At 42.4% G+C, this 26,605-nt stretch overlaps 1 protein-coding gene and 1 long non-coding RNA gene across 11 annotated transcripts in view; one reads left to right on the top strand and one right to left on the bottom strand.

Annotated features, from left to right (window-relative positions):
- Positions 1-26,605, bottom strand: part of CNIH3 (cornichon family AMPA receptor auxiliary protein 3) — a 154,744-nt gene that overhangs the window by 127,020 nt on the left and 1,119 nt on the right. For 3 of the 10 annotated variants that reach the window (XM_036235415.1, XM_036235414.1, XM_016165489.2), the window contains exon 2: positions 25,711-25,787. Coding sequence is in view for 3 of the 10 variants with exons in the window: in XM_036235408.1 (XP_036091301.1) it covers positions 21,001-21,045; positions 21,516-21,573 (103 nt within the window). In the remaining 7 variants the exon portion in view is untranslated. Of the gene's footprint in view, positions 1-14,427; positions 15,543-21,000; positions 25,788-26,605 lie in introns of all 10 variants that reach the window. The other 7 variants (XM_036235416.1, XM_036235412.1, XM_036235411.1 and 4 more) reach the window with 6 other exon arrangements.
- LOC118613354 lies at positions 13,742-15,962 on the top strand. The gene is made up of 2 exons (XR_004955400.1): positions 13,742-14,097; positions 14,197-15,962. It is a non-coding gene; the product is annotated as an uncharacterized LOC118613354 (long non-coding RNA).

The following is a 26,605-nucleotide window of genomic DNA, read 5'->3' on the forward strand; positions in this document are numbered from 1 at the left end:
GTGCTAGGAGAATTTCGTGCACCGGAGAACTGGCGACTGCTGAGCCCTCCGCTAGGCATGCTGCTCCCCTCGCCATGTCCCTGCGTCCCCCTTCTCCACAGCACTCGGACGCTCTTCACGGAGAACGTCCACGTCCCCTGGGACCGCAGCTCGGCCGCTCTGCTGCAGGGAGGACCCCTGGATTAGCGGCGCCTCTCTCCTAAGCTCCACGGCCTACATGAAGACAGCTTCCTTGTAACACCTCCCACTGGTGTAACAGGTGCACACGCGGTGTGATCACTTCCCTAACGTCTACATCCCGCTGGACTAACGCCCCCCTAGGACGGAGACCCCGTCCACTTTGGCTCACTTTTGTATCCCCCGCTCCTAGCATGAAGCCTGACACCTAGGCAGGACAATAAATATCTGATGAACAAATTGATTCAATTTTGTTTTGTTGTTTCGTTCTGTTTAGTGATTAGTTGATGAGGTATAATTGACACATAACATTTTATTAGTTTCGGGTGTACATGATGAGTCGATATTTGTATTATTGTGAAATGATCGCCACGGTAAGTCTCGTTAACATCCGTCACCAAACGTAAGTACCCCCCACCCCCCAATTTTTTTTTCTTGTGATGATTAGGACAGACTCCCTCAGAGCTCTCTAGGATAAAGTGGCTGCAAAAAAAGACCCTCTAAAGAACCACTGGAGTTAAATCGGAGAAGGCAGCAGTCAGTGCTATCACGCTGGTTACCACACTGCCTCGGCCGCGAAGGTTTGGCAAGAATGCGGATTCAAAACAGGGACTGCCCGGCGGCGGACCTGATGAACCGGTTACTACATTTGGTCTACTCCATCATCCGCCCCCTTCTGCTTTCAAAATGCAGGCTGAAGGAGGATCCAGGTATGTGACACTTACGACTGTCACACGCATATTCTCTCAGCCTTCGGGTCTGGGAGCATCGGAAGGGATAAACCAGGGGGATTTGGCTTGCCAGGAGGATGTACGTGGAATCGGTCCATTCTAATCACAGGGGCTAGACAGCATTTCATGCGGCTCAGTGGTTTTTTAAATCCTGTGTGAAAATGATATGAGATCTAATTTTTCAAGGTCCTTTTAGTCAATTTTATCAATAAGGGGTGTGAAATACCAACGCTGTTAATAAAACATCCCAAAATCCTATTACCACTGCTTTTGGCCCAATGTCTGTGATGAGACATATTTCAAAATCGATCCTGGTGGCTTCTAGAAGACTGAAAGACATTATTGCTGCTTTTGCAGTTAACGTGAAGAACCACGTCTGATTTTACACCGTCCTTTCTCATCGGATCAATACAGTCAAGATTACTGTCTGTCAAAATGCTGCAGCCCCGCAGCTAATCTACATAGCATGTGGGTCCTGTGGCAACAAGGAGCGCAAAGTAGTTTTAATGAAGGAACTCTGACCTGTGCGGGTTGAGGAGGACATTATGGCGGCTTTTCTAGGCACTCTGCAACTCACCTAGCCACCTGGTTGAGAAAGCAGATAAGGAGTTGATTGCTTTCCTGGGAAAAAAAAAAAAGATGCCCCGGTTTTCCAGCTCATGTTTACACATGGCCATTCCCTGTGGAATGAGGGGACGATCTGGCTTCTCGGTTCAATCTCTTTGCAGTTCTATCTCACTTAACACGATAGCCGGGTTCCTGAAAACCTGTGTGCATTTTGTTTTTTGTAAACAGTACCAGATCCGAAAGGCACTAAGGAAGCTTCCTATTTAAAGGAATTCTACATGAAGCAAATATCAAAACTATGGCTACGAAGACTTGTTGGCAACATGAAAAAATGCCTATGACTCAATGTTAAGAGGAAAAAGTCTGAATTAAATTGTTTGTACACTACAATTAAAATCTTTCAATAACATATATATATATACATACATATATTAAAATTTTGGCATAGAGTTTATCAAAAATGATAATATAGTTACATTAGGGTGTTGGAATATGGGTTATTTCTCATTCTGCTTTCCAAATTTTCTGGAACAGTGTTTTAAATTTTAAAATGTAAATTAAAAAGAATTCTGTGATAAACCTTATTTTAAAATTTGAACAATTATTCAACCGTGCTATCAAACTGGACCTTTCCAATGATGAACTTTATTTAATTTGGTGCAAATCTGTACTTCAAAGGTTTTAAAAGCATTAAAATAAAATTTAATGATTAGAATAACCCTGAAGTCAGTCAAAATTTCGATGTAAAGAAGGAGAACACCGGTAAACTAGAAAAGGACTCTATTTCTCTGTATGTAATTCCTGAAGCAATTTTTGTGCGCGGGGCAGGCCAGAACAGGAATCTCTCTCACCTGTGTGTTTTGTTCTGCGCTGGAAGCCATCTCTCCCTCTCCGCCCCTCTCCAGATGTTTACTTTTCATTCTTTGTGCTAACAGAAATCATACCCCTTCCTTGAGCCCTTGGGGCAGGCTGAAACTGCATTCAGAGAAATTCAGAGAAGCATCCAATTCTCCCTGCCCACCCGTAAAACATGTACACACACACACACACACACACACACACACACACACACACACACGCACGCACACACACGCTGGAGAACCTTTCGCATTTCAGAGTGCCAGGTAGGTTTCCCTAACCTTTTTGTTTGCTAGAGATAACTTTAAAGGCCAACAAATGTCTTGTAAACTTCTTTCGTGCTGTGCAAATATAAAATTCTCACATGTCTATTACATAATCAGTCATCTACCCAACGATCTCTTTCATTAACCACCAGATCACAATTTATACACAAAGGCTCACCAAATTACTTTCGACAAATTGATTCCTTTAAAAATATAAAAAGATTTTAATAAAATATATTTGATAGGATGGATAATAGGCCCTGGGGTCAAAGCCTGCACTATCCAGGGAAATCATTGACTAAGACCTTATGAGTTGATTGGCCAGCTCACTCTCCTCCATTCTGATATTGTCAGACACGAAAATAAAATGGCCAAAGTCATTCAGCATTGCTATCAGCAGATGTTGTCTTTTTCTCCTTACACTTGCCTAAAGGCCTCTGTTTTAAACTCAGAAATAAAATTGAAACTTTTGGAAGTAACCTCAAAAAGATGCAATTAACACCGTGGCAGGTACTCTTACCCGCTGACATTATGGCGACCACACTCATGAAGGCAGATTTCCCAGTCGGAACGGCCATCATTTCCACAGACACCTGCCTGGTCTGTATCAAGGAACTTAGTTGGGATTTCCAGAACTCCCAGCATGAAAACAGATGACTTCACGAAAACAGCCTGCTTAGCCCAAGGTCAGCATAATAAAAATTAATTTCCTGGGATTAAGTGAACTGATTTAACTGTGGTTAATGTTCTATTTTGAGTAGGTATATGAGAAAATATCCTTTTCTTTCTGCTTTATCTCTCTCCATCAGTTTAACTGGACATACTTGTATAAACTGGAATAAAACATTCTTTACGTGGTATGTTACTCCAACATTCATCCTTAGAATTCGGGGGGGGGGGAGGGGGGAGAGGAGACGCAAAAAACTATGACAATTCTTAGTATATATTTTGAACTAGGAAACTGAAAGAAAAACTTAAAAATAGTGGTTCTTTAGCATATACTAACAGACTTTCTCTATAAACTACCCAAGACAATGGTAATAATGGTTCGATATTATTCCATATGCTTTTACCAAGTTCCTTTACTTTTCATGGTCATGGAGTTACTTACTTTGTCTCAATTAAAAAAATAAAAAATCCATCTTCTTTCCTATAAGATTGAATTGGATAAAAATTTGCCAGATGAGCAAGACACGGACCACGAGATATGCCAGTCTACTGCTGGGACCGCGAGCTGGGCTTCACAGGTTAAAGGGAGAGGCCTGCGAACAGCAATGCGGCAGTGAGCGTTTAACGACCAGCTCGCCAAAGGAAAAAGCAGCCCTGCTTTGTAGGCATTGTCAATTCCTGCGGTGTAAATATGGCTGTCATGGCCGATTTCGACATGACATCCCCGAACATGGAGTTAGAAAGAGACACACAACAGCGCGCCTTTATAGAGTATGTCCGCCACAGAGATACAACGGATGCAGATAGCCGCAAGGGCATGCGCAACAATAAAATGTCATACGATGACTAGGAAGTTATGGGTTTTGAGTATTTATTACCACTGGTCCAAATATAATTTATGTAATTATAAGGTATAAAGTTTAATTTCTAGTAATGGCTGTGTTTAACAAGCGGCTTACAAAATTCCTACAAATTTAACAATCGGCTTTTGTTGGCCAATATGGGCCAGTCCCAGAATACCAGTCCCAGAAAATTGTCCCGGAATCCATTCTATGAGTTACAGAATATCAACTTTACAGGTAATAAAGAATTTCCTAGCAAGTCAGGAAAGTAGCAGACTTGAGGGTCTCAGAGAGCGGATACTACAGGCAAGCCTCGGCGAATTGGATGGTCCTTGTTCCCTAGCTCAGTAGATGAGCTAAAAAGGCAATAAAATAATTCTAATACATAAGAGTAAATTACAACTGCAGAGGACTTACAAGTTAACTCTTAAATCAGAACTGCTCCAGTTTTATTAATATGTAACGAAAATGTCATTTTATTATTGACATCTCTTATACACTATGTAAATAAAACCGGTTAAATAAAACGCAACATCAAATGAGTCATACTGAATCAGAAAATCTCAAGACGATTTATGAAGTCAAATCTGAACATTTGATTGGGACTTGACAACACAGAGAGAGACCGTGAAAACACAACTGCCCCCTCCTGAGCTGCCATTGAGGGGTGCACAGCCCATCTGAACAGTGGCGGGGGAGAGGGGATCCACTTTCCACCCAGAAATCAAAAAAATAAACAAACCACCCACAAAACCCGGGATAATTCCATTTCATTCTAGTCCCCCAAATATGAAAAACTTGAACCTTTCCTGTAGATTACTGACTCCCTAACAAAAAACATCTTTAACCCTAATTTTTGTAATGTTGACGTCTGAAGATATGTTTCAACCTTTGTAAATATTAAAAGCATGCAAGAAAGTTGCTGTTTTTCTTCATAGACAGACTGATAGTAAACTCAGATATTTGGTAAATCTTTTCCTTTAAATACCTGTTGCATTTTTTATTTGATGAGCCTATCTTTCTAAAGTCTGGTCCTCATTGCAAACCTCTTTATAACTAAAGGGGTTTTTTTTACTAAATTTTTTTCTCTGAGTCTTTGATAGTAATTTGCTTATTTGTCCCTATATTTTCGGTCCTACACACCTATCTACTTGCTGCTCCTAGTCATGGTCATGCGGCTCCTGTTAGACCAACCGTCTCACGGATAACAACCATAAACTCTGGGTAAAATATGAAAATAACTAGCTGAAGACATTGGAGAGCAACCAAAAACAGGTAGATACTGGTAGGGAGTCAACATTTGGTTGAAGTACTGGGTAAATTTTCCATTTTTTATGGCTTTTATCCTGAGGGAAGGCCTCAAATTGCACTATGCAAGGCAGCTAAAAGTCAGAAAGAAAACCCAAAGTCTTACTGGCTTGAAGAATCAGAGGGAAACGCGGCTGCAGGAAAGCAAAGGGGGAAGTCCTAAAACACAGCGAGCCCCGACTGTGTGCATAAATTCTGCCCATATCTCTGGCTGATGCCAGAACCACAAATGTGTGAGGCAGACTTCAAGCAATCCAGTTAAAACTAAAAGAACTGAACAGAAATTTGAACTATCATTCACGGCAGAGAAGACAAAGTTTATATTTTGAGTTCAGCCAAGTTAACTGCCTACTATTTAAAAAAAGTAAAAATACTCTTCAGAAATACACAGCAGAATTGAAAATCTCTACAACGTATTATTCATAATGTCAAGGATACAGTTCAAACTTACTTAACATTCAAAGAAACAGGAAGATATTACTGTTTCTTCAAATCAATGAAGATCAACCCTAAAATAATTAACATATTAGAATTAGCTGACAGGGTTATAAAATAATTATTATAACTAGTTTGATGACATAAAGGAAAATATGTGTGTAATGAATGAAAAAATAGAAAGTATCAGCAAGTAACCAGAAACTATAAAAAAGAAATAGAAATTCTAGAACTCAAAAACATATATTTGAAATGTTAAAAAAAAAAAATCACGGGATGGACTTAACAGAATGAAGATGACAGAAGAAAAGGTGAATTTGAAGACAGATTAATAGATTAATTATCTAATCCAAAGAGCAGAGGGTAAAAACATTTAAAAATTAACAGAGCTTCAGGAACCTGTGGGACATTATCAAAAGATTTTACATATGTACAATTGGAATCCCAGAAGAAGAGACATAAAATGAAGCAGACAAAATACTTGTGGTAATAATGGCCAAACATTTCTCAAAATTGCTCTATCTAGATTGCAAGCTCAACGATAGCAAGGAATTCTGAGTTATAACTCTCTTTAGTAGTCCACATAGCAACTAACAAAGTCAGGCTGCATAGTGGGTTCTCAAATAATACTTATTTATACATTCAGCATCCAAAATAATTATTTACTGAGTGCCTACTGCGTGTAACGCACAATGAAAGGTGCTAGAGCCATAAAGACGCTTTAGTTACAGCCACCGTGCTTAATGAAAGAAAAAGAGTTTGAAAAAGATAAGAGAAGCCCCATTGTTTCTTTTTCAGGAAGGAAAGGGCTTCCAATGGCCTCTTTCATTCTCTGCAAGGCAATTGATCACGATTTGACTTTACTTGCTCATAATGATCCCTGCTTCAAGGAGAACGTGACATCGTGAGTCCAGAGCGAGAGGGGACCTCACATCAGCAGGCCATGATTACAGGTATATCTTTTCAGAGCTCCTACAGACAGTCCTTATCTCCCCTTTGTTCATTTACAACCAAAGTAGGAGTCTCGTCTATACAATTTTCACTATTTTTTGCTTGAAATTGCCTTTAGCTTTTAGAGAGAACTTACATCTTCTAGACACCTACAGATGATTAATCCTGACATATTTTGATACTTCAGTAAAATGTGGGGGGAAACAGCTGAGAATGACCATTCCTCCACGTTGGGACAAATAGAGGTGTGCAAACCTCTCCAGAAGCTGGGGAACATAAGATCAAAAGGCACACGTGTGTGTGTGTGTGTGTGTGTGTGTGTGTGTGTGTGTGTGTGTAAGAGATACAGTGAGGCAGAGTCAGAAAGAAAGAAACGCAGAGATGCAGAGAAATACAGAGACAGACAAGAGAGAGACAGAGAGAGACCCCTAACTTCCCTTTTTCTGAGTGAAACCTTGAAAAACGTGCCTCAGTCTGTATTACAAACTATCCACTGACAGTTAATGATTCTGAGGACCGGCCTGTCCACAAATAAACTCAGCAAAACACACCAACAGAGAGGCACTGGTCTGATATACTCAGTTCAAGTATTACTGTGAACCTAAGGACACGATTTTAAAGCACAAAGCCCTAAACTAGATGCCTGTGATCATAAACTTAGTTAAATCCCTTTGAAATGAGCTGCTGGAAATGTCTTGTTTCTGTTACGAGATAGAATTCCCCCATAAAGATATAAGCAGAAATTAGATCTGGAATGTTTGCAGGAGCCTCTGAGTCCGGGAAGTGGCAGTTATGAGTTTGGTTATGAATCTGTCACGGGCTCTTCACGTGACTTTAGTCAGTACTTTAGCCTCTCTGGTGCCTATTTAGTCAGTCAACTGTGGATAATCCTCTTTGCTCTCCATTTGACAGCCGCGCTGCATCTGTCATCGTGATAGCTGTCATTTATTGAGTTACTACTATGCATCGAGCACTGTGATAAGCGCTCTAGTCGGATTATTTCTAATCCTAACAATCATTCCGAAGGTGCATGTTATTCAATTTGCAGATGATGATACTGAATCTCAGAGAGGTTTAGCAACTCTGAAAAAGTCTCACCAGGATTCTATCAGATGCCTCTCACTACATTATGCTAGTTTGCTTTCATTCATTAACCATAGTCGATATATAAAAAACACTCTAGGTTACAGGCTGCATGTAAGGACTATGCATAAAACACAAGTGCCAGAGTATGTGAGATGCTTGGAACATCCCCTGGAAATCACGGGAGATTCTTAGTTTTCATGTCGTATGCATCCCGACCTGGATAGTAAACCAAGAGTCCTACACATACGCCCCCACAAGACAACAAGGGTTATGCATCCCCTAACACGTGATTTCTCATGTTACTTCAAAATAAGTCTCTTAACATTTGCAAATCAGAAACATGAGGAAAAAGCAGTTTCACAAGTTGATGACTGTTGATGGGTACACGGGAGTTCACTGTACAGGTCTCTGTACTTTTTTCAGGCTTAAAATTTTCCATAGTTAAAGTTTTAAAAGAAAGTGGAAAAAAGAAAGAAAAAGAAAAATGGCAGTTTGCCTGGAATGGAAGAAAAAGAAAAAAAGGAGAAATTCTGATACAATAAATGAATTATGAAGACGCTCCTTTCCCCTGTTGGCCAGTAGTTGTAGGATTTCGAGAGGAGAAAACTCGAGGAGGAAAGAGAAAGGTCCTCCTGTTAAAACCTGAGAGTTTGAACTCTCAGAGATTTACAAAAAGTAAGGGATTCTGAATGACCGAGAAAAGCCAGCATCGTGGAAGAAACACCTGGCAGGCGCAGGATGGAGGAGCCAAGAAGGACGAGGTGAGGAGCTCATGAACAAAGGGCAAGGCTGCGACAGACCACTGCTTCCAATGAACTTAACCGCAGCCCAGAACAAGGGCAAAAATATTAACGGAATATATTCAAATATATATATATATATCAAAAATATATCTATCCTGCTGCCTCGGTGAGTCAGTCTGTTTAAGTACTTATCGGCGCATCCACACAGTTTCTTAATTGGTCCTAGTTAATGATGTTGTTTACTGCCTTTGGCATGAAACAGTCAACTGTACCCGTTACGGTTGTTCTTTCATTCAATTATGACTTGTAAACCAGTCATTCTCAATCCTTTTCAATAAAAACACTTTACCATTGCTTATTTGAAACTTGTTCCTTTTTTCTCCCTTAATGGAAAAAAGGCTTTATGACATATTTACTTTTTGATAAAATTAAGCAAAAATAAACGTTCTGCTAATTGTTTTAAAAGTTTTTTTTTTTAAATATTAATAGGAATACAAAAAGACCCAGCATTCAACACAATGATCACGAGTTGGAAGTAGGAAAAGGGAAGTAGGCGTACCTTGTGTGTGGATATTTTTCTATAGAATATTCGTGTGATTATTTTTCCTCAGAATAATGAGGAGTAAAAGTCATATGGCTATAAAAACATCTTCTGTATAATGAATCAGAAATAAGTCTATATTATACATATTATTTAAAATATACAATAGATATTTATGTAACATTATAATGTACCATAAGATCCAGCCATTCTACTCCTCAATATAAGCCCAAAATAATATTACACAAATGGTCATAGGGACTTTAGCCAAAAACCAGAAATGATCCAAACAGCTATCCACAAGTAAATGGATAAAGAAATTGCGGTATATCCATATAATAAAATATTATCTAGCCAAAAAAAAAAAAGGAACTGATACACACAACAAGACAGATGAATCTCAAAATAAAATTTTATGCTGAGGGAAAGCAGACAAAATATTATATGACCCCATTTCTGTAAAATTTTAGAAAACGCAAAATGCAAACTAACCCACAGTGACAGAAATCAGTTCAGTGCTCACCGCGGGTAATAGATTACAGAGGGGCCTGAGGAAACTTTCGGGGGTGATGGATATGTTCAATCTACTAATTGTGATGATAGCTTTATGGGTGTCGACATAGGGCAAAACTTATCAAATTATCCACTTTAAACATGTGTAGTTTATTATATGTCAATTATATCTTAATAAAGTTTTTTTGTTTGTTTTTTTTTTTTTTTAAAAAAAAGATGACTCCAAGACGAAAAATGATGAGTCACAGGACTGCTGGGCATGCAGGGTTGCTTCGCACATGCTTTTTCTGAGCTCAAGACCAGGGCTTTTCACAATCATCCAATGCGCATTCTACGCATTCTACGAAGGCAATCCTCCAAGCCCTCTGGCCTTCCTCCTGCACCCCGTGCCCCTCCTCAGCCCTATCCCCATATTGAAACCAAAGTCAAAGACACTGAGGCATGCGCATGAAACTCCATTTCCACCCTACCCCCACCCTAAAAAAGACCTAAAATGCAATACTTCTAAGAAGAAAGCACAAACAGATCTACTCTATTGTGTGCACAGAGTCCTATCAGAAGAAATGCCCACCAGAGAGTCAAGCTGTGTTATTTCTGTTCCTTGTTAAGAGCCATTTGCCCCTATGCCACAGTAATGACGAGATCAGGAACACAACTTGGAAAAGCTGACGGTCACCGTGTTGGGTGTAACTAGGTTTGGCTGTGTGTAACAGAAAACTCAGTCATTTACACACACGGGGTGATCTTCTCCATTCACTGAAGGCCAGGAGCGAGCGGTCAGGACCTGCTGTGGCCGCTCTGCGGGGTCATCAGGGCCTCGGCCATCTTCTGTCTCAAGCAAGTGGCTTCCGTCCTCAAGGTCACCTGAGAGATCCGCTGAGGATTTCTGACCTGAGCAGCGGGAGTGAGGAAGGGCGAAGGCGAAGGAAGGCGCCTCGACTGTGGTGGAAAGTAAAGCAGGGCTACCCAGAGGGGGGACAGGCGGGTCGGCGGGAGGTCAGGTGCCCGGACATTTGCCATCAAAAAAGCTGGTGGACGCTGGAACCAAGCCCGGGAGAGCACTCGTGCCATCTTGCACCCTCGAGGGCGCTCCCTGAAAGAGTCGACCGCTGGGGCTGAGCCCTGTCCTCGGGTATAAGGACCTAGAATTGAGCGTGGCGCTCAGATCTGCTTTTCCCGAAGAGCTGCTGTGAGGAGCTGCTCGCCTGTGTCCTGGTCCCACCCTGCGGGGGGGGGGGGACGCACTGCAGATGCGGACGGGACCTCCCCTCCCTGTGGACCAAACCGGCACCAGGAGTCTCCACCGAGTCTCTGCCCTTAAATGCCTTCCATCCTCCTCTGAGGCCACCCAGCCACCCGGCGTTTCTGGGCTCCTGGTGGCGAGCGGGTGAATGAGTCAAGCAAGAGTATTTACTCTCCCCGAGCACATACTGAGGAGTGGTTACGCTTAACGAACTCATAAAAGTAGGTACGTTATCATTAGGGGCAGTGGTGGGAAGGCAGTGGGAGGTCCGTTCAATAGCGGGAAGAAACGCATCAGACAGTCAGAGGCGTAGAGAGAAGGCTGTCAAAACGCGGTCACCCTGAGTGGCCATGCCACGCCTGCTGAAACTGGGCTCTTGGCGCCCTCACACCTGTGGGAGGGACATAAGAAACTTGAGCCAGCAGTTCGCTCTCCAGCTGGCGACCCTCCGCTGAGCATGACTTTGGGAAGGGGCAGCCCACCCAACAGGACCGCTGAGGGAGTTGGGAGCCCCCCCCCACCTGCATCTCGAAGACCAGCTTCTACTCAGCTGCTGGGCTCCACGGCCACAGTCAGTGAACAAGACCAAAGTGAGTCCCAGGTGCTCCACGCCTCGAAACACAGGCACACAAGATAGAGGTCCCTGGACACAAAACCAGGAGATGGTATGAACTATGAACAAAACCAGGAGAGAAAGAGCCTAGACTTCTGGGCCTCCTGCTCAGGTGGGCAACTTCAGCTGCAATTATTAAAGTAATACATGCTTTTTGTTTAAAATAGATTTCAGAGAAAACTAAAGTAAAATAAGTCCCCTTAACCCCTACACCTAGCTGCACTCTGTAAAAATCACAAAATACAGTTTCTGGTATATCTTCATAGAAATCATCTATCCAAGTGTATTCTGTTGAATGCATTTGGAAGAATTTCACTTATAAATAATTCACTTAATAATAACTAATGTACAAAGCACGTCTCATTTATATTGAAATTGCAAGTGTAAAAACTAAAGCAACTCAGAATAAAAGTCGACGCTCAATCCTCCCAGAGTGCAGTTTTCGGAATGACCACCAGATGTCAGAGTTAGCAATAGTATTCCCCAGATTACCACTGGAAAGTTACAAGAAGAGAAAAAGTGCCTGGCTAGAAATGAGATGGCGAGATGCCTCCCTAAACAGGAATATTTGGACCTTTGGCCCAAAATTTTGTCTGCTTAGAGTGGGAGGCAGGGAGTGAAGGGAGCTGCGGGAAAAAATATATATATATTAAATTCACAGACCAGAGAGTCCCATTCAGTTGGGAAACCTTTGATCTTTAGAGAAGCTCTGTTAAGTGCTGATAAATGTCACATGGGAAATGTAAAAACAGCCGGCAGTCAGTCCTCCCATAGCTGCGAGGCTACTTTTGGAAGCCAGAGCCATCTCTCCTCTCCTCGGTCAGGAGACCAGAAGGAGGGGTGAACGCAAGCGGAGGTCGCACACAGAAGAGGGGTGAGCTATGGCCGTCCTCCAGTTGCGTATGAGGAGCCCCCCCTAACTAACCCTTAGCTTCACAGCCTGTTCACTTCCAGGCTGCGGTCCTCACACACACTTCCTTTGCCAGGCCCAACCTGGCTGTTGATTAGAGCTGCTGACCTAGAAAACATTCCCCTCCATGCTTGAGGCAGGGGGCGGAGCGTCTGACAGCAGGACTTTCCGGCCGAGGCCCGGGGTTGGGGGGGCGGGTAGCGTCGCGGCTCCTCCCCCAGGGGCCAAGCGTGGGCGGCCTTGCCAGCACCACCCACCCGGCTTTCCTGCGGAGGCCTGCAGGAGCCGCCCATGGCCAGCCTGGCCCGGCGTCCCGGCAGAAAGGGGGATGTTGAAGCGGTTACAACACAGGCTTACTTGTGCAAGGAGGGGACAATGACCTTGGCTCCAGATGAGCAAACCTCATCCGTGGGAGGGCACAGCTGAAGAGTGTCAAAAAGAAAGAATCCCTGCCATAAGTCCCAGTTGGCACTTGTCTAGACTGTTCCTGGAGCCGCATCCCATTTCTGGCTGTGGGTCCAGGGAAGGATCCAGACCCACAACACACTGGGGCCTGTCCTGGGCGGAACTTTACTGTGTCTGTACCCCCATGCCACGCCTGTGGAAGCGGGTAGGAGGCGGCGGAAGGAGACGGGCAAAGTAAGAAGAGTTCTACGTTTCATGGTCAGGGTTACTGATACGGAAATACTACTCAAACCTCGCCATTTCCACGAATTCTGACAGGCAGGTTAAGGTGACCTTTTTATGTGATTTGAATGACCTCATGTGCTCAACTGGTATATCCTACATAGGCCACATGAAGCAACAGTAATTATATAAGTCATGTGTACCTTAAATGCTATATACATAACTTAAAATGATACGCCCGTGGTGCCATACACAAAATAGAAATGCCGGTTATTATTAAACACAGGTCGTATTCATATGCGAATATGACCACTTATTATGTTTGCTGCTTTAAACATAATATACAAGCCAGATGCTTCATTTAAAAATAAAAAGGTATAAAACAATGTTTATATTGGCATCTACATTAATTTACCGTGACTGGTATAATAACTGTTGCTTTGATGTGGCCAACGTTGGTATGGTGATTGACGTTTTTTCTGCCCATTATTCTATGACATACGATACAAGAGGTATGGGACACAGAGAATCTATAATAATGCGACCTCGCTACCCCCTCGGCGTTTCAAAGGGCACGCGCTCCCAGAGGAGAGTCAGACTGAGCCATGGGTGAGGGCCGTGGAGCTCCACCCTTCCCTGCTCTGGCTTATCCACCTGGCAGAGGCCAGCTTAATGAGGTGCCTCCCCTCCGGGCACTGAAGTCACTGTTTGGTGACTCCGGTAACACCTTGGACTCACTAGGTTCCAAACAAGTCAATGAACCTCTCGAACCCGTTGAGAAGTCTTGCTGTCCATCACAAGTTCTGCTTTATTAGGCCGCTCAGATGACAAAGGTTTCCCAAGCCCACGACAGACTGCCAGTCACAGTGTCTCTTGAGATCCCCAGGCTTCTAAGGATCCCCAGAAAAGGAGCGAATGATGGGGCCGTGGATTGGGAAGGAAAAGGACTCAGCCCCCACGCCCTAAACCTAATGCCTGCTTGCCCCCACCCCCTCCAGTCCAATCACATTTGGGTAGGTGAGTCAGGGAGCAGGTGGGCAGTTCTGTTGGGTTTTGCCATGTGTTTGGCTTTCTAACAACAACAACTCCTCCCTCCACTTAATCCTTCCCCTTCAGACTCCACCTTCGAGCCCTGCACTGCGCCTGACTCGGAACCTTGTCTCTGGACCGGTACCCACGGCTGTTTCCCTTCTATAAAGCGAGTGAGGAAATCATCGGTGGGGACACACCAAAGTAGAAGGAAAACTTCCCGAATCTGACGTGAGTTTGGTCACACAGGAAGGCCAAGCTGAAAGCTCAGAGGTCACTGACCATAATTATCCCTCCCATAAAGGTGGCCTTCCTTACCTGTAGCCAAGCACCTCCTGAGGCTGTGACAAACAGCTGTGTCTGTCGAAACTCCAGAGGAGACATTCCTCACCAGGCCTCCCAGCCCGGGCTGCCGTGGACGGCCCCGTGAAAGCCAACAGCCTGCGCCAACAGAAGCGAGAGGGAACTCGTTCTCCTGCTCTCTAGATGGTTCCCGACACTTCAGTTATGCTCAAGACAATGAATGTAGCTGAATTGTCTTTAACCTTTACAGAGCCTCCTGGCTTTGCCAAAGAAATATTGGTTGGTGGAGTTAGAATATTAGCAATAAGAGTTGGGTAGCTAGAAATGGGGACCAGAGAAACATTCACAAGTAGAAATGAGCCCGTAAACGGTATTAGTCACAGTACTGGGCAGATAAGGAAACAGGAGTGTGGTACGGCTTGGGCACTGCTTGCTTGTTATTTACGTCTCAGAATAATATAATGCATTTCCCTTGAGCGATTTCACGGTTAGTTCAGCAAATGGCAGAGGATCCTCAGTTCTGACTTCCCCAGCAGCTCTGCTGCATGATTTCCAGGTTGTGGTGGAACAGTTCCAGATAATCCTGCCTGGAGTCAACACAAAGAGTCCTCAGTGGACGACCTGGCTTAGTGTCTCAACAAATGGATCTCATTTTTAATAGCTCTGCTGTGCGGTGAAGGGCGAGAAGGGTCTCATTTCCTCTCTTTGTTCCACTTTTCTTCTCGGCTCCATGCTAAGAAAATCTCCTGTCAAAACTTGTCAATGCAACCTCATGGCGAAAAGACATACCCAGTTCTTCTGATTCATGGTTATTAGAGTTTTCCACAAGAGTTGCAATTTCCAATGTGTTACAGATGCCAAATAGATGTGTTTTCCAACACAGTTCATCTCGAATTCTATTCTCTCAGCCCTGAAACACTGTTTTTTTAAAAATATCATTCTTCTTGAAATGTAGCCTACTTTTAATAGAGACATGGGCATGAGAAATAACACACTTTCCTTTTAATTCTGCCATCAGAAATATAATAACAGTACAAGTTTGACCATAAATGGCGAGGTGACAGTCAACCTCAATGCTTGGGAGGCAATAGGGAGTAGTGGAGACTGTGGTAAACTGGAAAGCGCGTAACCTGTACAAAGGTAGAAGCCACTGTGAATGCGAACAGTTAGTCCTGCAGCAGTGTGGACTCAAGTCTTTCTGGAGGAACCAGAAATCCAGATTCCTATGTATAGTTTCTCAATTTTTATATATGGACTATTAGCTTAAAAAAAAAAAAAAAACAATTTGCCACCTCACCACGTCCTTTAAATGACTGACGGCAGTATGACTAAGAATAGAAGCAGTAACCTGGAAGTCAGGAATCCAAGATTGTTAGACCTGTCTCTGACCCACAGCCACTTTGTCTCTGCACAGGGCACCTAACCATCCTGGACCTCAGTTACCTTGTCTGAAAAGTTTGGACGTCCAAAATTCCTTTGAAGCCTAAACTATCATACCATAAAGTTAAACACGTTTTCTAGATGGTCAAGGATAACCAGAAACATTCAAAAGAAAAAAAAAAAAAAGCACAAAAAAAATAGATTATCGTGCCATAGCAGGGTCTGTTAGGCTGTCTAGACACGGCTTTCGTGTGGCCAATTTGCTTGGTTGATACAACCACAAGAATGCGAAGACTTTTATCAGGCCGGATCTCCTCTATGATAGCCACTCACCCGCTGGAAAAAACAAAATTCGTGTATCTCCAGTATATCCTGACTGTGGCAGGGCTGAGGGAACATTTCAGTCAGAAAACAAAGCTGACCGGCAGGCTGCCCTGAGCCACGATTCTTGCTTTGCAAGTTCACGCCCGGCCTACCTGCAACGAGATTTGTAGCTGCCACATCATGGCCTTCTGCGTGAGCCAAATGTACTCAGAACAGAACAACCCCCGGCCGTGGCCCATGTGTGCACATGAGCACACGGCATCTCAGATACAGCAAGCACACCCTCCCCAACCCCCCCCACCTCCCCCAGGGGGCACAGGAAAGGAAAGAAAAATACTGAGCTGGAAAATAATGAAGGATGGGGATATTAAGGGCTTTTTCTCCCACTGTAAAGGTTAAAAATAGGCACGTTTCAGAGCAAATACAAGTGTTCACATTCTTGTGGTTATATTAACTGTGTGGCTTGGGCGAACCGAAGGTCCAAAGAACAGAAAGTCAAGTGAGTTATAACTGGGCAGCTTCTTCGCCCAGGCCCTCTTGACACAGATAGTTTGGCTCCAAGCGCAGTGGGGAGGGGAGTGCGGCACCTACATTCCTAAGTGCTTTTGAGCATCGGTCGTGAACAACAAGTCTTTTTTATTTTGCCATCAGCAGCTGCCAGGGAGGATCTAGCATGTTTTAAGGAACGAAGTCCCTCTGACTCCAAAGCCAGCCATGCTCTAGCTCTCCAGTTCTCTCTCTCGGAGGCATTTTCTGGGCCGTGCCCCGGCTTTAGGTAACCATGTTTATTTTCAATCTGCTCTTTCTTACCCTAAGGCCTCTGTAATCTCTCCCTTCTGCCAGGAACGCTCTTTACCCTGGTCTTGCCAAGGGTGGTTCATTCAGATCTCAGCCTCCGGAGTACCCGTCAGGGACGCCCTCTCTGGCCGTCCAATAGAAGTACTTAACTCACACATTCTGTGTCACATGACCTTTCTCTAATTCTCTGCCTCACACTTCACACCACCCGGTATATTTCCTGTTTATTTCTTTCTTTATTACCTGTCTTCTCTCACTAATATATCAGCTCTGTGGAAATAAGGATTTTGTTTTGTTCACTGCCTGTTTCCAGCAGCTAAAATGGTGCCTCGCATATAGCAAATGCTCAATAAATATCAGTTGAAGGAACAGACGGATGGTTGGATGGGTGGAAGAATCCACCCAGCAAATGTCTGTGAAGTACATATGGTGCCCTGGGAAAACGAAAAGGAGTGAGATCCTCCTTCAGGACCTCCAGAGCCCTCCAAGGAAGACAGACATTTTTATGGCACGATGTGGTCGGAGAAACGCTTACAGAAGTGTGCCAAGCCTTCCGTCCAAGATGAGTATGAGGACGTTCTCTAAGGAAAGTTAAGAGTTGGCCAAGAGGGCAAAGGAGAGAAGAGGGGCGGCAGGGAAGGCACCTGCCACCAAGTCTGAGAGCAGACGTGAGCCCAGGAGCCCCAGGAGGTCCCCGGGGTTGGTGCCACAGGTGAAGGAATGAGGGAGATGGGGACGCGAAAGAGGCATGGCCGGTTTCCGAGGAGTCTCACAGACCAGGCTCCAGATTTTAGATTTTAGTCCTTTAAGGGATGGGAGCCATTGAGATCGTTTTAAGTAGGAAAGTGATATGATGGCTTTATGATGATAAAGATGATTCTGGTGGCGGTGAAGGCAACTGATTAAGCCACAAAGCATTCAGGAGGCTGAAATGTCATGGATCCCAACTGTTCGGGGCAACAGAGAAAGAAAAGAGGATTCAGATCTGAAAGCTATTAAAAAGGGAGAGTCGGTAGAGCTTGGTGACACGCAAAATGTGGGAGGGGGGAGAAGCGATGGGTGAGAGGAAACCCCCGTTGTGGCTCGTGTTATCAAAATGTTTTGTCGTTTTCTCCTATGTGTTATCAAAACTAATGGTTCTCATGCTTGAGGCCTGGGAAGCCCTAAACTCATTGTTTGTGGTATGGATGAATCTGAGTTTGCTTGCTTACACGAGGTCATGGTTACTTGCCCAAGTGGCTCTCTACGGTCCTAGCACAAATGTTTATCCACCTAATAAGCAAATTTGCATAGGAGTCCCTCTGACGTGTGTGTGTCGCATCTGCAATGTCGATGACTTCCCTGTCCGTGAAGACACATGTTATTATTTCAATGCACAGCCATTTTCGGAGGCACACACTGATCCATCACCACAGAAGCATGACTATTGGTCTAAATATAGATGTGCCTGTCACCGCGGAGAAAGAACAGACCAGAAGTCATGATTCTATTTACTCCAAGGAAATTTTAAGGTGATAAAAATGAAAAACAAATCAATGTAATGTTTCTTTACTTTATAAATCTGATTGAAAGATCAAATTATGGTTACCTGAGCTATGTGTCACTTCTCTTGACCTTAACTGCTAATTTAGCCCTCAGCCCCCTCTAAAGCGGCCTCTACCTGGACCCCAAAATATTTCTCAGTCCTCAAGGGATCTCACAGGTACTGAAAAGCAAGTATACAGTTGTCTATCCGGCCAGCCACCCTCAGGGACCCCCAGTTTATCCCTTTTCTCATTCTCTAGCCCCTACCTGCTGCCGCCACATAAGCAGCTATATAATGTTAAGAGCATGAGCTCTGCTGCCCGCCAGCTTGGGTTCGAATCCTGGCGCTACCATTTGTAAGTTGTCGGGGCAAGTTATCTAGCCTCTCTGTGCCTTGGTTTCCACCCTTTAAAATAAGAATATTATCTACCCCGCCTCATGGGATAGTTGCGATGATTAAGTGTAAAGTACTTAGGATAGTAACCAGCACACAGCGAGCGCGCGATAAATGCAGGCTACGATTCCTGCCACCCCTGCCCTTGCCGGCACCGGGAGAGCCGCTGGTAGTCCACACGGAGCATTTACATCCGATCCTTTAAAAGAATGAAAAACCAGCTATGGTGTTAAATTACTTGTAAGTTAAAAGCAAGTATAAACTGTAAAAACATGCTAAATTCAAGACCAAAGAATAGTTCTGATATAAACTTTTGCTGTATCTTTGAAGATGAAGTGTCTTTCAATAGTCTTAATGTTAGGACAGGGAGAAGAACGTGAAATTGTAACCATGATACCATTTAGCATCAAAAACACCCAATACATAGGAATAAATTAAATAAAAGATGTGCAAGACCTACTTAGAAAATCAAGACACATTACCAAGAAAAAATCTAAGAAGATCCACGTAAAGGGAGAAATATGCCATATTCCTAGACACAAAGATCCAACATTATAAAGCTATTTGTTCTCCCCAAATGGAGCTACAAATTTTATTCAATCCTAGTCAAAATGTTTTGCCCAGTCAGTACTTCTTTGTAGAAACTGACGAGATGATTCTATTTTTTTTTCTATGAAATACAAAGGGCTAAGAATAGCGAAGACAATCTCGAAGAAGAAAAACAGAGTTGAAAGATTTCCACACCAGATGGCAAAACTTAAAAAATGACAGCAACTAAGTCAGTATGGCGTTAATACAAACTTTTGTCAACTGAAGCACAAAGACACACAAACAGACCAATAGAACAAAGAAAGTTTAGAAACAGACCCCGTGTGTATAGTCCTCAAGTTTATGATCATGAAACCACTGAAGGACAGAGGGGAAAGGATGGTCTTTGCAGGATGGTGCTGGCTCACCTGGATATCCACACGGAAAAACAAATGACCCTTCACCCGTAACACACCGGTCACAAAACTAAGTTCTAGAGAGAGTATAGACATACATTGAAGAGTCAAAACACTGGAACTTCCAGAGGATCACCGAGGAGAATATCTTCATGCCCTCGAGGAGAGGCAATGACTTCTAAAGTAGGACATGGGAAGCACAAACCATAAAGGGAACAATTGATGAACTGGATTTCATTAAGAACGTCTGCTCATCAAGACACCATTAAGAGAGTGAAAGCACACCACACAGTGGGAAAAGAAATTCACAATCCATATATCTAACACAGGACTGCTATCCAGAACATATAAAGAATTCCACAAATCGGTAAGAAGAAAGAAACAGAATTTTAAAAGGGAGTAGCAAAACACTTGGAAAGGCACTTCATAAAAAAAAAAAAAAAAATTTCCAAATACCCCCAAAAATGTATTTTAAAAGGGATCAACATTATTAGTCATCAGAGCAATGCAAAGTAAAACTACAATAAGGTACTACAGGGATCTAGGTCATTCTCTAGTTCATGACATGGGTGGCAGTTTCACAGGAAAAAATTCACTGACTTGTACACTTAAGGATTTGTGCATTCTTCTCTGTATATCATACTTTAATAAAAATGTTTCCTAAAAAAGAGAGAGACTGTAGAAACATATCGACTAAACGCAATGTGTGGACCTTGTCTGGATCTTGCTTCACACAAGCCAACTGTTAAAAAGAATTTGTGAGACAGTTGGGGGAATTTGAACACTGACTGCATATTTCATGATAATTAGAAGGACTGTTAGTTTTTTTTAGGTATCATGATGATATTATGGCCATGTTTTCAAAAAGAGCTCTTACCTTTTAGAGATACATACTGAAGTGTAAATACATATATTTTAAATAAAATAATATTTTGGATTTGCTTCGAAATAATCGGAAGTGAGAGGACGAATAAAACAAGACTAGATGAGCTGCTAGCTCACTGCAGCTGGATGCCAGGCACGTGGGAATCACCGCGTCGTTCTCTGCACCTTTGCGTACGTTTAAAATCCTGCATAATAAAACCTCTTTAAAGCTAGAGCAAAACCCAAGTTTTATGTTTTTTTAGCTATTTAGGACTCCTCTCTTCTACCTCTCCCCAACCTAATTAAATAATACATAGCAACAACGGAAACCATAACACTGAACGCTTAGGCCCCACGTACCTTGAGAAGTCATCTTGGCCATTCCTCCATTATCGAGCCCCGTATCTGAAACAAGGCCAACCCACACCACATCTGCACAGGAGACAAAGTGTGCCTCCTCTCAGAGCAGTTAAAAAAGGACACATTTCCTAGGGACCTGGATGTGACAATCATTTACCCATATTCTCTGGGGCGTATGCCAATGTGAGGACGCTAGGCAGCGTGGCTGCCCTCTCTAAAAGAGCACTCTTAACAGAAGCTCCTAGAGCCCCCCTGAACTGACCCTTCCTGTCTTATCCCCGGACATTAAGCTTATACTATCTAGCATCATCTCAGCTATCTGTGGCTTCCCTTGTCAGGTGACTTGGCTGGAGCTGCTACTGCTATGAAAGTCAAGTATGAATTCCTATATAAATCAAGTCTGCCTTTTTCTTATTCCAGGATCCTAGACTAATATGGGCTTATAGAGTTTAGAAACCCTCATTAGACAGATATAAGTGGTTGCAAAACAACCTGGTTAGGGCCTCCCGACTTACTGTGTCTCCCACGATGGCTTCCAGGTTTGAGCTTTCCTAGTTCACAGGGAAAGAACATTCATTTATTCCTTCCGGCTCTCATTCACCATTTCAAGATGTAACTTGTAATCTCCAGGTTACATCTAGCTTAGTGTTCTCTCTTTTAGGCAAAATGCTGCATTGCGGCAAGGGCTTCTTGGAGAAATGGACTATATCTTTGATGAGGAGCTTTCAGGCACTCCCTGTGGTAGCTTCTAGAAGAAGAAAAACTTTTTACTGTCCTTCGTGGACTCACTCATCTACTACCAATTAGGCTGATGAAGCAATGAGGGCTTCAAAAGTGAGGGCCCAAGATTTCGTACACACGAAAAAAAGACAAAGTTCAAAATTAAATTTATAGGACTTACTTCATTTCTTTTTCTGACCCTAGGAATTTAAATAATGATTGCTTTTCAGACTAATACCTGCCATCTCTGAAAGGCAGTGCAGTGCAGGCGTTGAGCGCACAGCTCTCCCAACACACCTGCTATGCGCCCTTGAGTTTCCTGTGCCTCAGTTTACCGCCTGTAAAAAGGGGGTCATAATAGTACATACCTCATTAGATTGATGAGATTAAAATAGTACAATATACGTAAAGCACTTAAAACAATGCCTGGTAAGGGGTCATTCGTAGTAGTATTTTGTTACGGAAGCCCCACCGTGGGCATGTGCCATCGCCAGAAAGGAAAGGTAGGAATGGAAAGAGTGGATGCTTGGAAACGAAAGGAAAAGAACAATGTTGTTGAAACTCTGTGGCTAAACTTCCCAACACATCTATGTCTATCTGTTTCCTTAGTATCTGTCAATAATTTGGGGATAGAGACAAAGATATTCTGAGATAAGGGGGTCAGAGGTATAGCGGGAAAGCAGACACCCTTATATTTCAGAAATGTATATAGGAAGGCTGCTGTTAGGTGTGAAGATACAAACCCCGTTAGTAGTAGAGGAACCGGCAAATCTCTAAAACTCTGTCAGTCCTGATTTGGCCGAGCTCGGCTCCGCAAGCCCCAAAAGGAAGCTAAGAGCCACTGTTTGCTCTTTTGCTGTGAATGGCTGGCACTTGTGGGCTCATTCAACCAACTTTGTTTTTAATTTAGGCTATTATAATGTTTCACATTTGCATACACATTTAGTATTATTTAGTAAAGAGCACAACTTTAAAATGAAAATAATGAACTGAGAAAGCCCAAGAATCCTCTGGACAGTTTAACTTTTTGAATAGTTACCTACTGTAGTCCTGCAAATTTTTAAAAGTCTAGCCATTAGACCATTTCTTCTCCATAGGCTACGTATACATATTCAAAACATTTTCTCATGACAGTTAGAATTTACTAAGAATCATAGTTGTGTTTTACCATTATTATTTATGATTTATCACAATATCAGGAGGATGAATGGCATATATGAAACTGAGAATAAGGAAGACTGCCCAAAGGGCCTGTTATCAGCTATGCAGGGACTCCAGGGGCTATTAATTATTTATCTACTTTTCAAAGTTAATAAATAGAAATGTCTTTTGCCCTTTATTCCCCAGATGAATTTAACCAAATGAGAGATGGGGTGTTTATGTGCAGTTAGCTGTCTGGGAACACAGGAGGTGCAAGTAATGGAAGCAGGAGATTTTTTAAAAAAACAAATATATTTAATGTCAATTAATTATTCACATCACTGTTTTATCTGGCATGTTTCTTATTATGATTAAATTCTCATATTTCCATGAATTTTGAGTATACGCAAACAAGAGCGCTTTAAAAACATAACATTTATTCATACAAAAAAAGAAAAATTCAAACATGTCGAGATTTAAAATACATGTAGTCAGAAAATGCAAACACTGAGGAAGAGTATCACGCATGCTACACTTGATCTTAGCCAAAAGGCCAACGAGCAATGGAGAAAATTATTAAATAGAAAAAATGAGAACCTCCCTCCTTACCACCACAGTCCTTCCACCCAAAGGTAGGAAGGACTGTCCTCCTAGAAAAAAATGTATGCATATCTCTTTGTTTATTTACCAAATATTATGCACACTGTTTTGTTACATGCATTTTCCGCTTAATAGTACACCTTGATACTGCTCCGTATCAGCACACGGTGGTTACCACATTCTGTTTGCTCTTACACACAGTGCTTCGATGAATATCTCTGCGCACATAGCTGAGGGTTACATTTATTTATTTTTTCAGTGTGACCTACCATCAAAGTCAGTGCAGCAAGTATAAGCTACTCCAAGGAGTCTACCCCAGCCATGTGATGAGAAAAGAACAATCTAGTTGCCTTGGTTTATTCCAGTTCCTTCAGAATATTTCCTGAGACACTGTGATTTATGCCAAAGGGGTCCCAGGGACAGCATGGGATGGCTACCGAAGAAAGGACCATTTTTAGGTGAGAGGAGGCGAATACCTCTACCTGTTCACTTCTGAGCGTAGAGGCTCCTGGTGGCAACACAGGAGTCCTTCCTGGACTTCGATCCCCCTGGGGAACACTCCTACCTTACTTATAGGAGTGTACTGAATGCTCATGGCATGAAAGGAATGTTTGCAGAAGAGGGGAAATAAGCAACAACTGGAGAGACGTGCATGAAACAGCAGGTCAAACTGCCCTTCACCTTATTACACAGGTATTGGAAACTCCCCGCTCACGGAAGACCAATACGAAGCACAATGTTCAGAGCTGTCTGCCTAGAGATACGCAGGAACACAGGTCAGTGACAGAGTTGGGGCCAAAAAATGACTACGGAGTCCACAGCTCAGAAATAATAATAATAAAACTGTCTTACGTCCTTGCGCTCAGTTACCGCAAATCCTTTTTGAAATGACGGAGGATTTAAATTACATTTTGAAACCTTTCAACATAGTATTTTTCAAATATTTGTTATCTCATCTGACTCACATATCAATTCTATGAGACAGGTAGGCCGGTGTCATTATCCCCACTTAAAAGGATGAAATGACTGCGGGCAGCAAAGTTAAATGATCTGCCAGAGGTCAACACGCTGAGTAACCTGACTTTCAGAACTGTATTCTTTCCTAAATTCTCCCAAGCCCACCTACGTCTAACAACTTGCCAGTTTTAGAACCCCAAAGAAAAGCTAAGAATGAAGCTAGAAGTATAAACATAAAACTCTCTCTCCCTGGGGATACCTGGGATCCTGAAAACTACCTCTTCCTAACAGAAATTTAATAAATTGAATAATGTTGCTGTTGCTAAGTACCAGGTCGAAATACCACATTTGAATCTTGACAGAAGAATAACAGTCCTTATTAGTTTTACAAACACTTCTGTGAAAATTTGGTTTTAAGTTTTATTATAAACACCCATACTGTCTCAGCTTTTTTTTAAATCTAGTAACTCCTAAATTTACAGTTAAGACACTGCCTTGAACAGTACTAATGATCTGTCATTCAGATATCTAACACCTATGTCTTGAGTTGCCTTTTTGTCAGGACTGTCTAGATTGGTATCTTTCAAACTTTTTTTGAGAATGGTCAAAGGAAGAAATACATTTCACGCTGTAAAGCATAAATATGTATCCGTCACTGACACAAAACTTTCACAATAAATACTTGGTGATTTACTTGAAGATTATCTATGTTTTTTCACCTTTTCACATTATTTTTTGAAATTATAATTATACACCAGTACATTGATTTCGTGACTCACAAATGGGTCACAACTTACAATCTGAAAAATAATGGTTTATATGAAAAACACACAGATCCTGCCTCAGAGAAGTTATACACTAGCTGGGTGTCTCATATGTACACCATTCACAGACATCTTACAGTTGGAAAATCCTTAAGAGGTCAATTCGTTCAACTATCTGCACTGTAATTGATTTTCCAACATCCCTGATAGAGGGCAACATACCTGAAAGCATTTGCTTGACTGTCTCTAAGACAAGAAATTACATCTTATTTGGAACCCAGCATAGGCTCGGTCATAGAAAAGACCTGTTAAAATAGTACAGACCCAAAACTAAATTGAATACCTGAATATACAGTCCATTTCTTTTTCTGAAAAGACAACTTCGACTTTTATTCCTAAATCCAAATCAGTCTTTTCCAGGAGGAAGGTAAAATGGGAAAAGGAAATCAGCTGGGCCAACATGTCTAGAGGTTCCTCTCTGATGACTTAAAGAAGGAGTCTTAGCAAGCTGAACATTAACGATACTCACCATGAGGTCTAGGAGGCTGGAAGTTAGGAAAGGCTCCCCTGACGAGGTCCCAAATGAGCCGACTCTTGAAAGACTAACTGGAATCAGAAGGGTGGAGAGAAGGTGGGAGGGTGTGATCAACGTGTACATGAACTTCGTAAATTCAGAGTTTTAATAAGATCAGTCTTAAGTCACATAAAAAATAGAAAAACTGGGCTATCCATAGTGAGTTCAGACAGCAATCAGGTCCAGTTTCTTTTTCCTTTCATCCTTTTACTTCTGTTAATGAAGTGTGAGCTTTATAGGTAGCTACCCCTAAGTGATTGTTTCCTTGATAAAAATCATACACTTTACTCAGAAGTTGTCCCCAATGCTGCTATGGGCCTAATAAATTATTATAAATGATTCTGCCCAAATTAAATTTTACATAAATAAGCATAATTTTAATAAGGTTGTGTAAAATTAATATACAAACAAGGACCTCTGAAGGTGTTGACTACCTAGTAATTCAGGCTCTGTGAGATACAGTGACAGTGCCCTATGAACCTTAACTAGAACTCAGGTCTGTCTCAGGTGAATAAAAACATCGAACGTGAGTCACCTTGCAATTACACCACCACTTAGAAGCATACTTAAGAGATGAGAACTACAAAGCTAACTCTCTGTAAGATCCTGCATTGGCCTTTTCTTCCTTCATCCGGTCTGAAGGTCCACAGAGCTCAAATTCTTTCCTAATTTCTCATAAGCATCATTTCTTTTATTTTTCTTAATTTAAAAAGGACTGTCTCCCAGGGCCTCAGTTACTCTGGGTTAGTACTATTTTAAATTTCAGGGATATAAGAAGCATTAGTTGAGTCCATGTTTTCTCCACAGTGAAACTACTTCAGAGGAAGATTTTTTTTTTAATTTCTGGAAA

Source organism: Rousettus aegyptiacus, unplaced genomic scaffold (genome assembly GCF_014176215.1).
Source record: "Rousettus aegyptiacus isolate mRouAeg1 unplaced genomic scaffold, mRouAeg1.p scaffold_m13_p_18, whole genome shotgun sequence".
In the NCBI taxonomy this organism is placed as follows: Eukaryota; Metazoa; Chordata; class Mammalia; order Chiroptera; family Pteropodidae; genus Rousettus; species Rousettus aegyptiacus.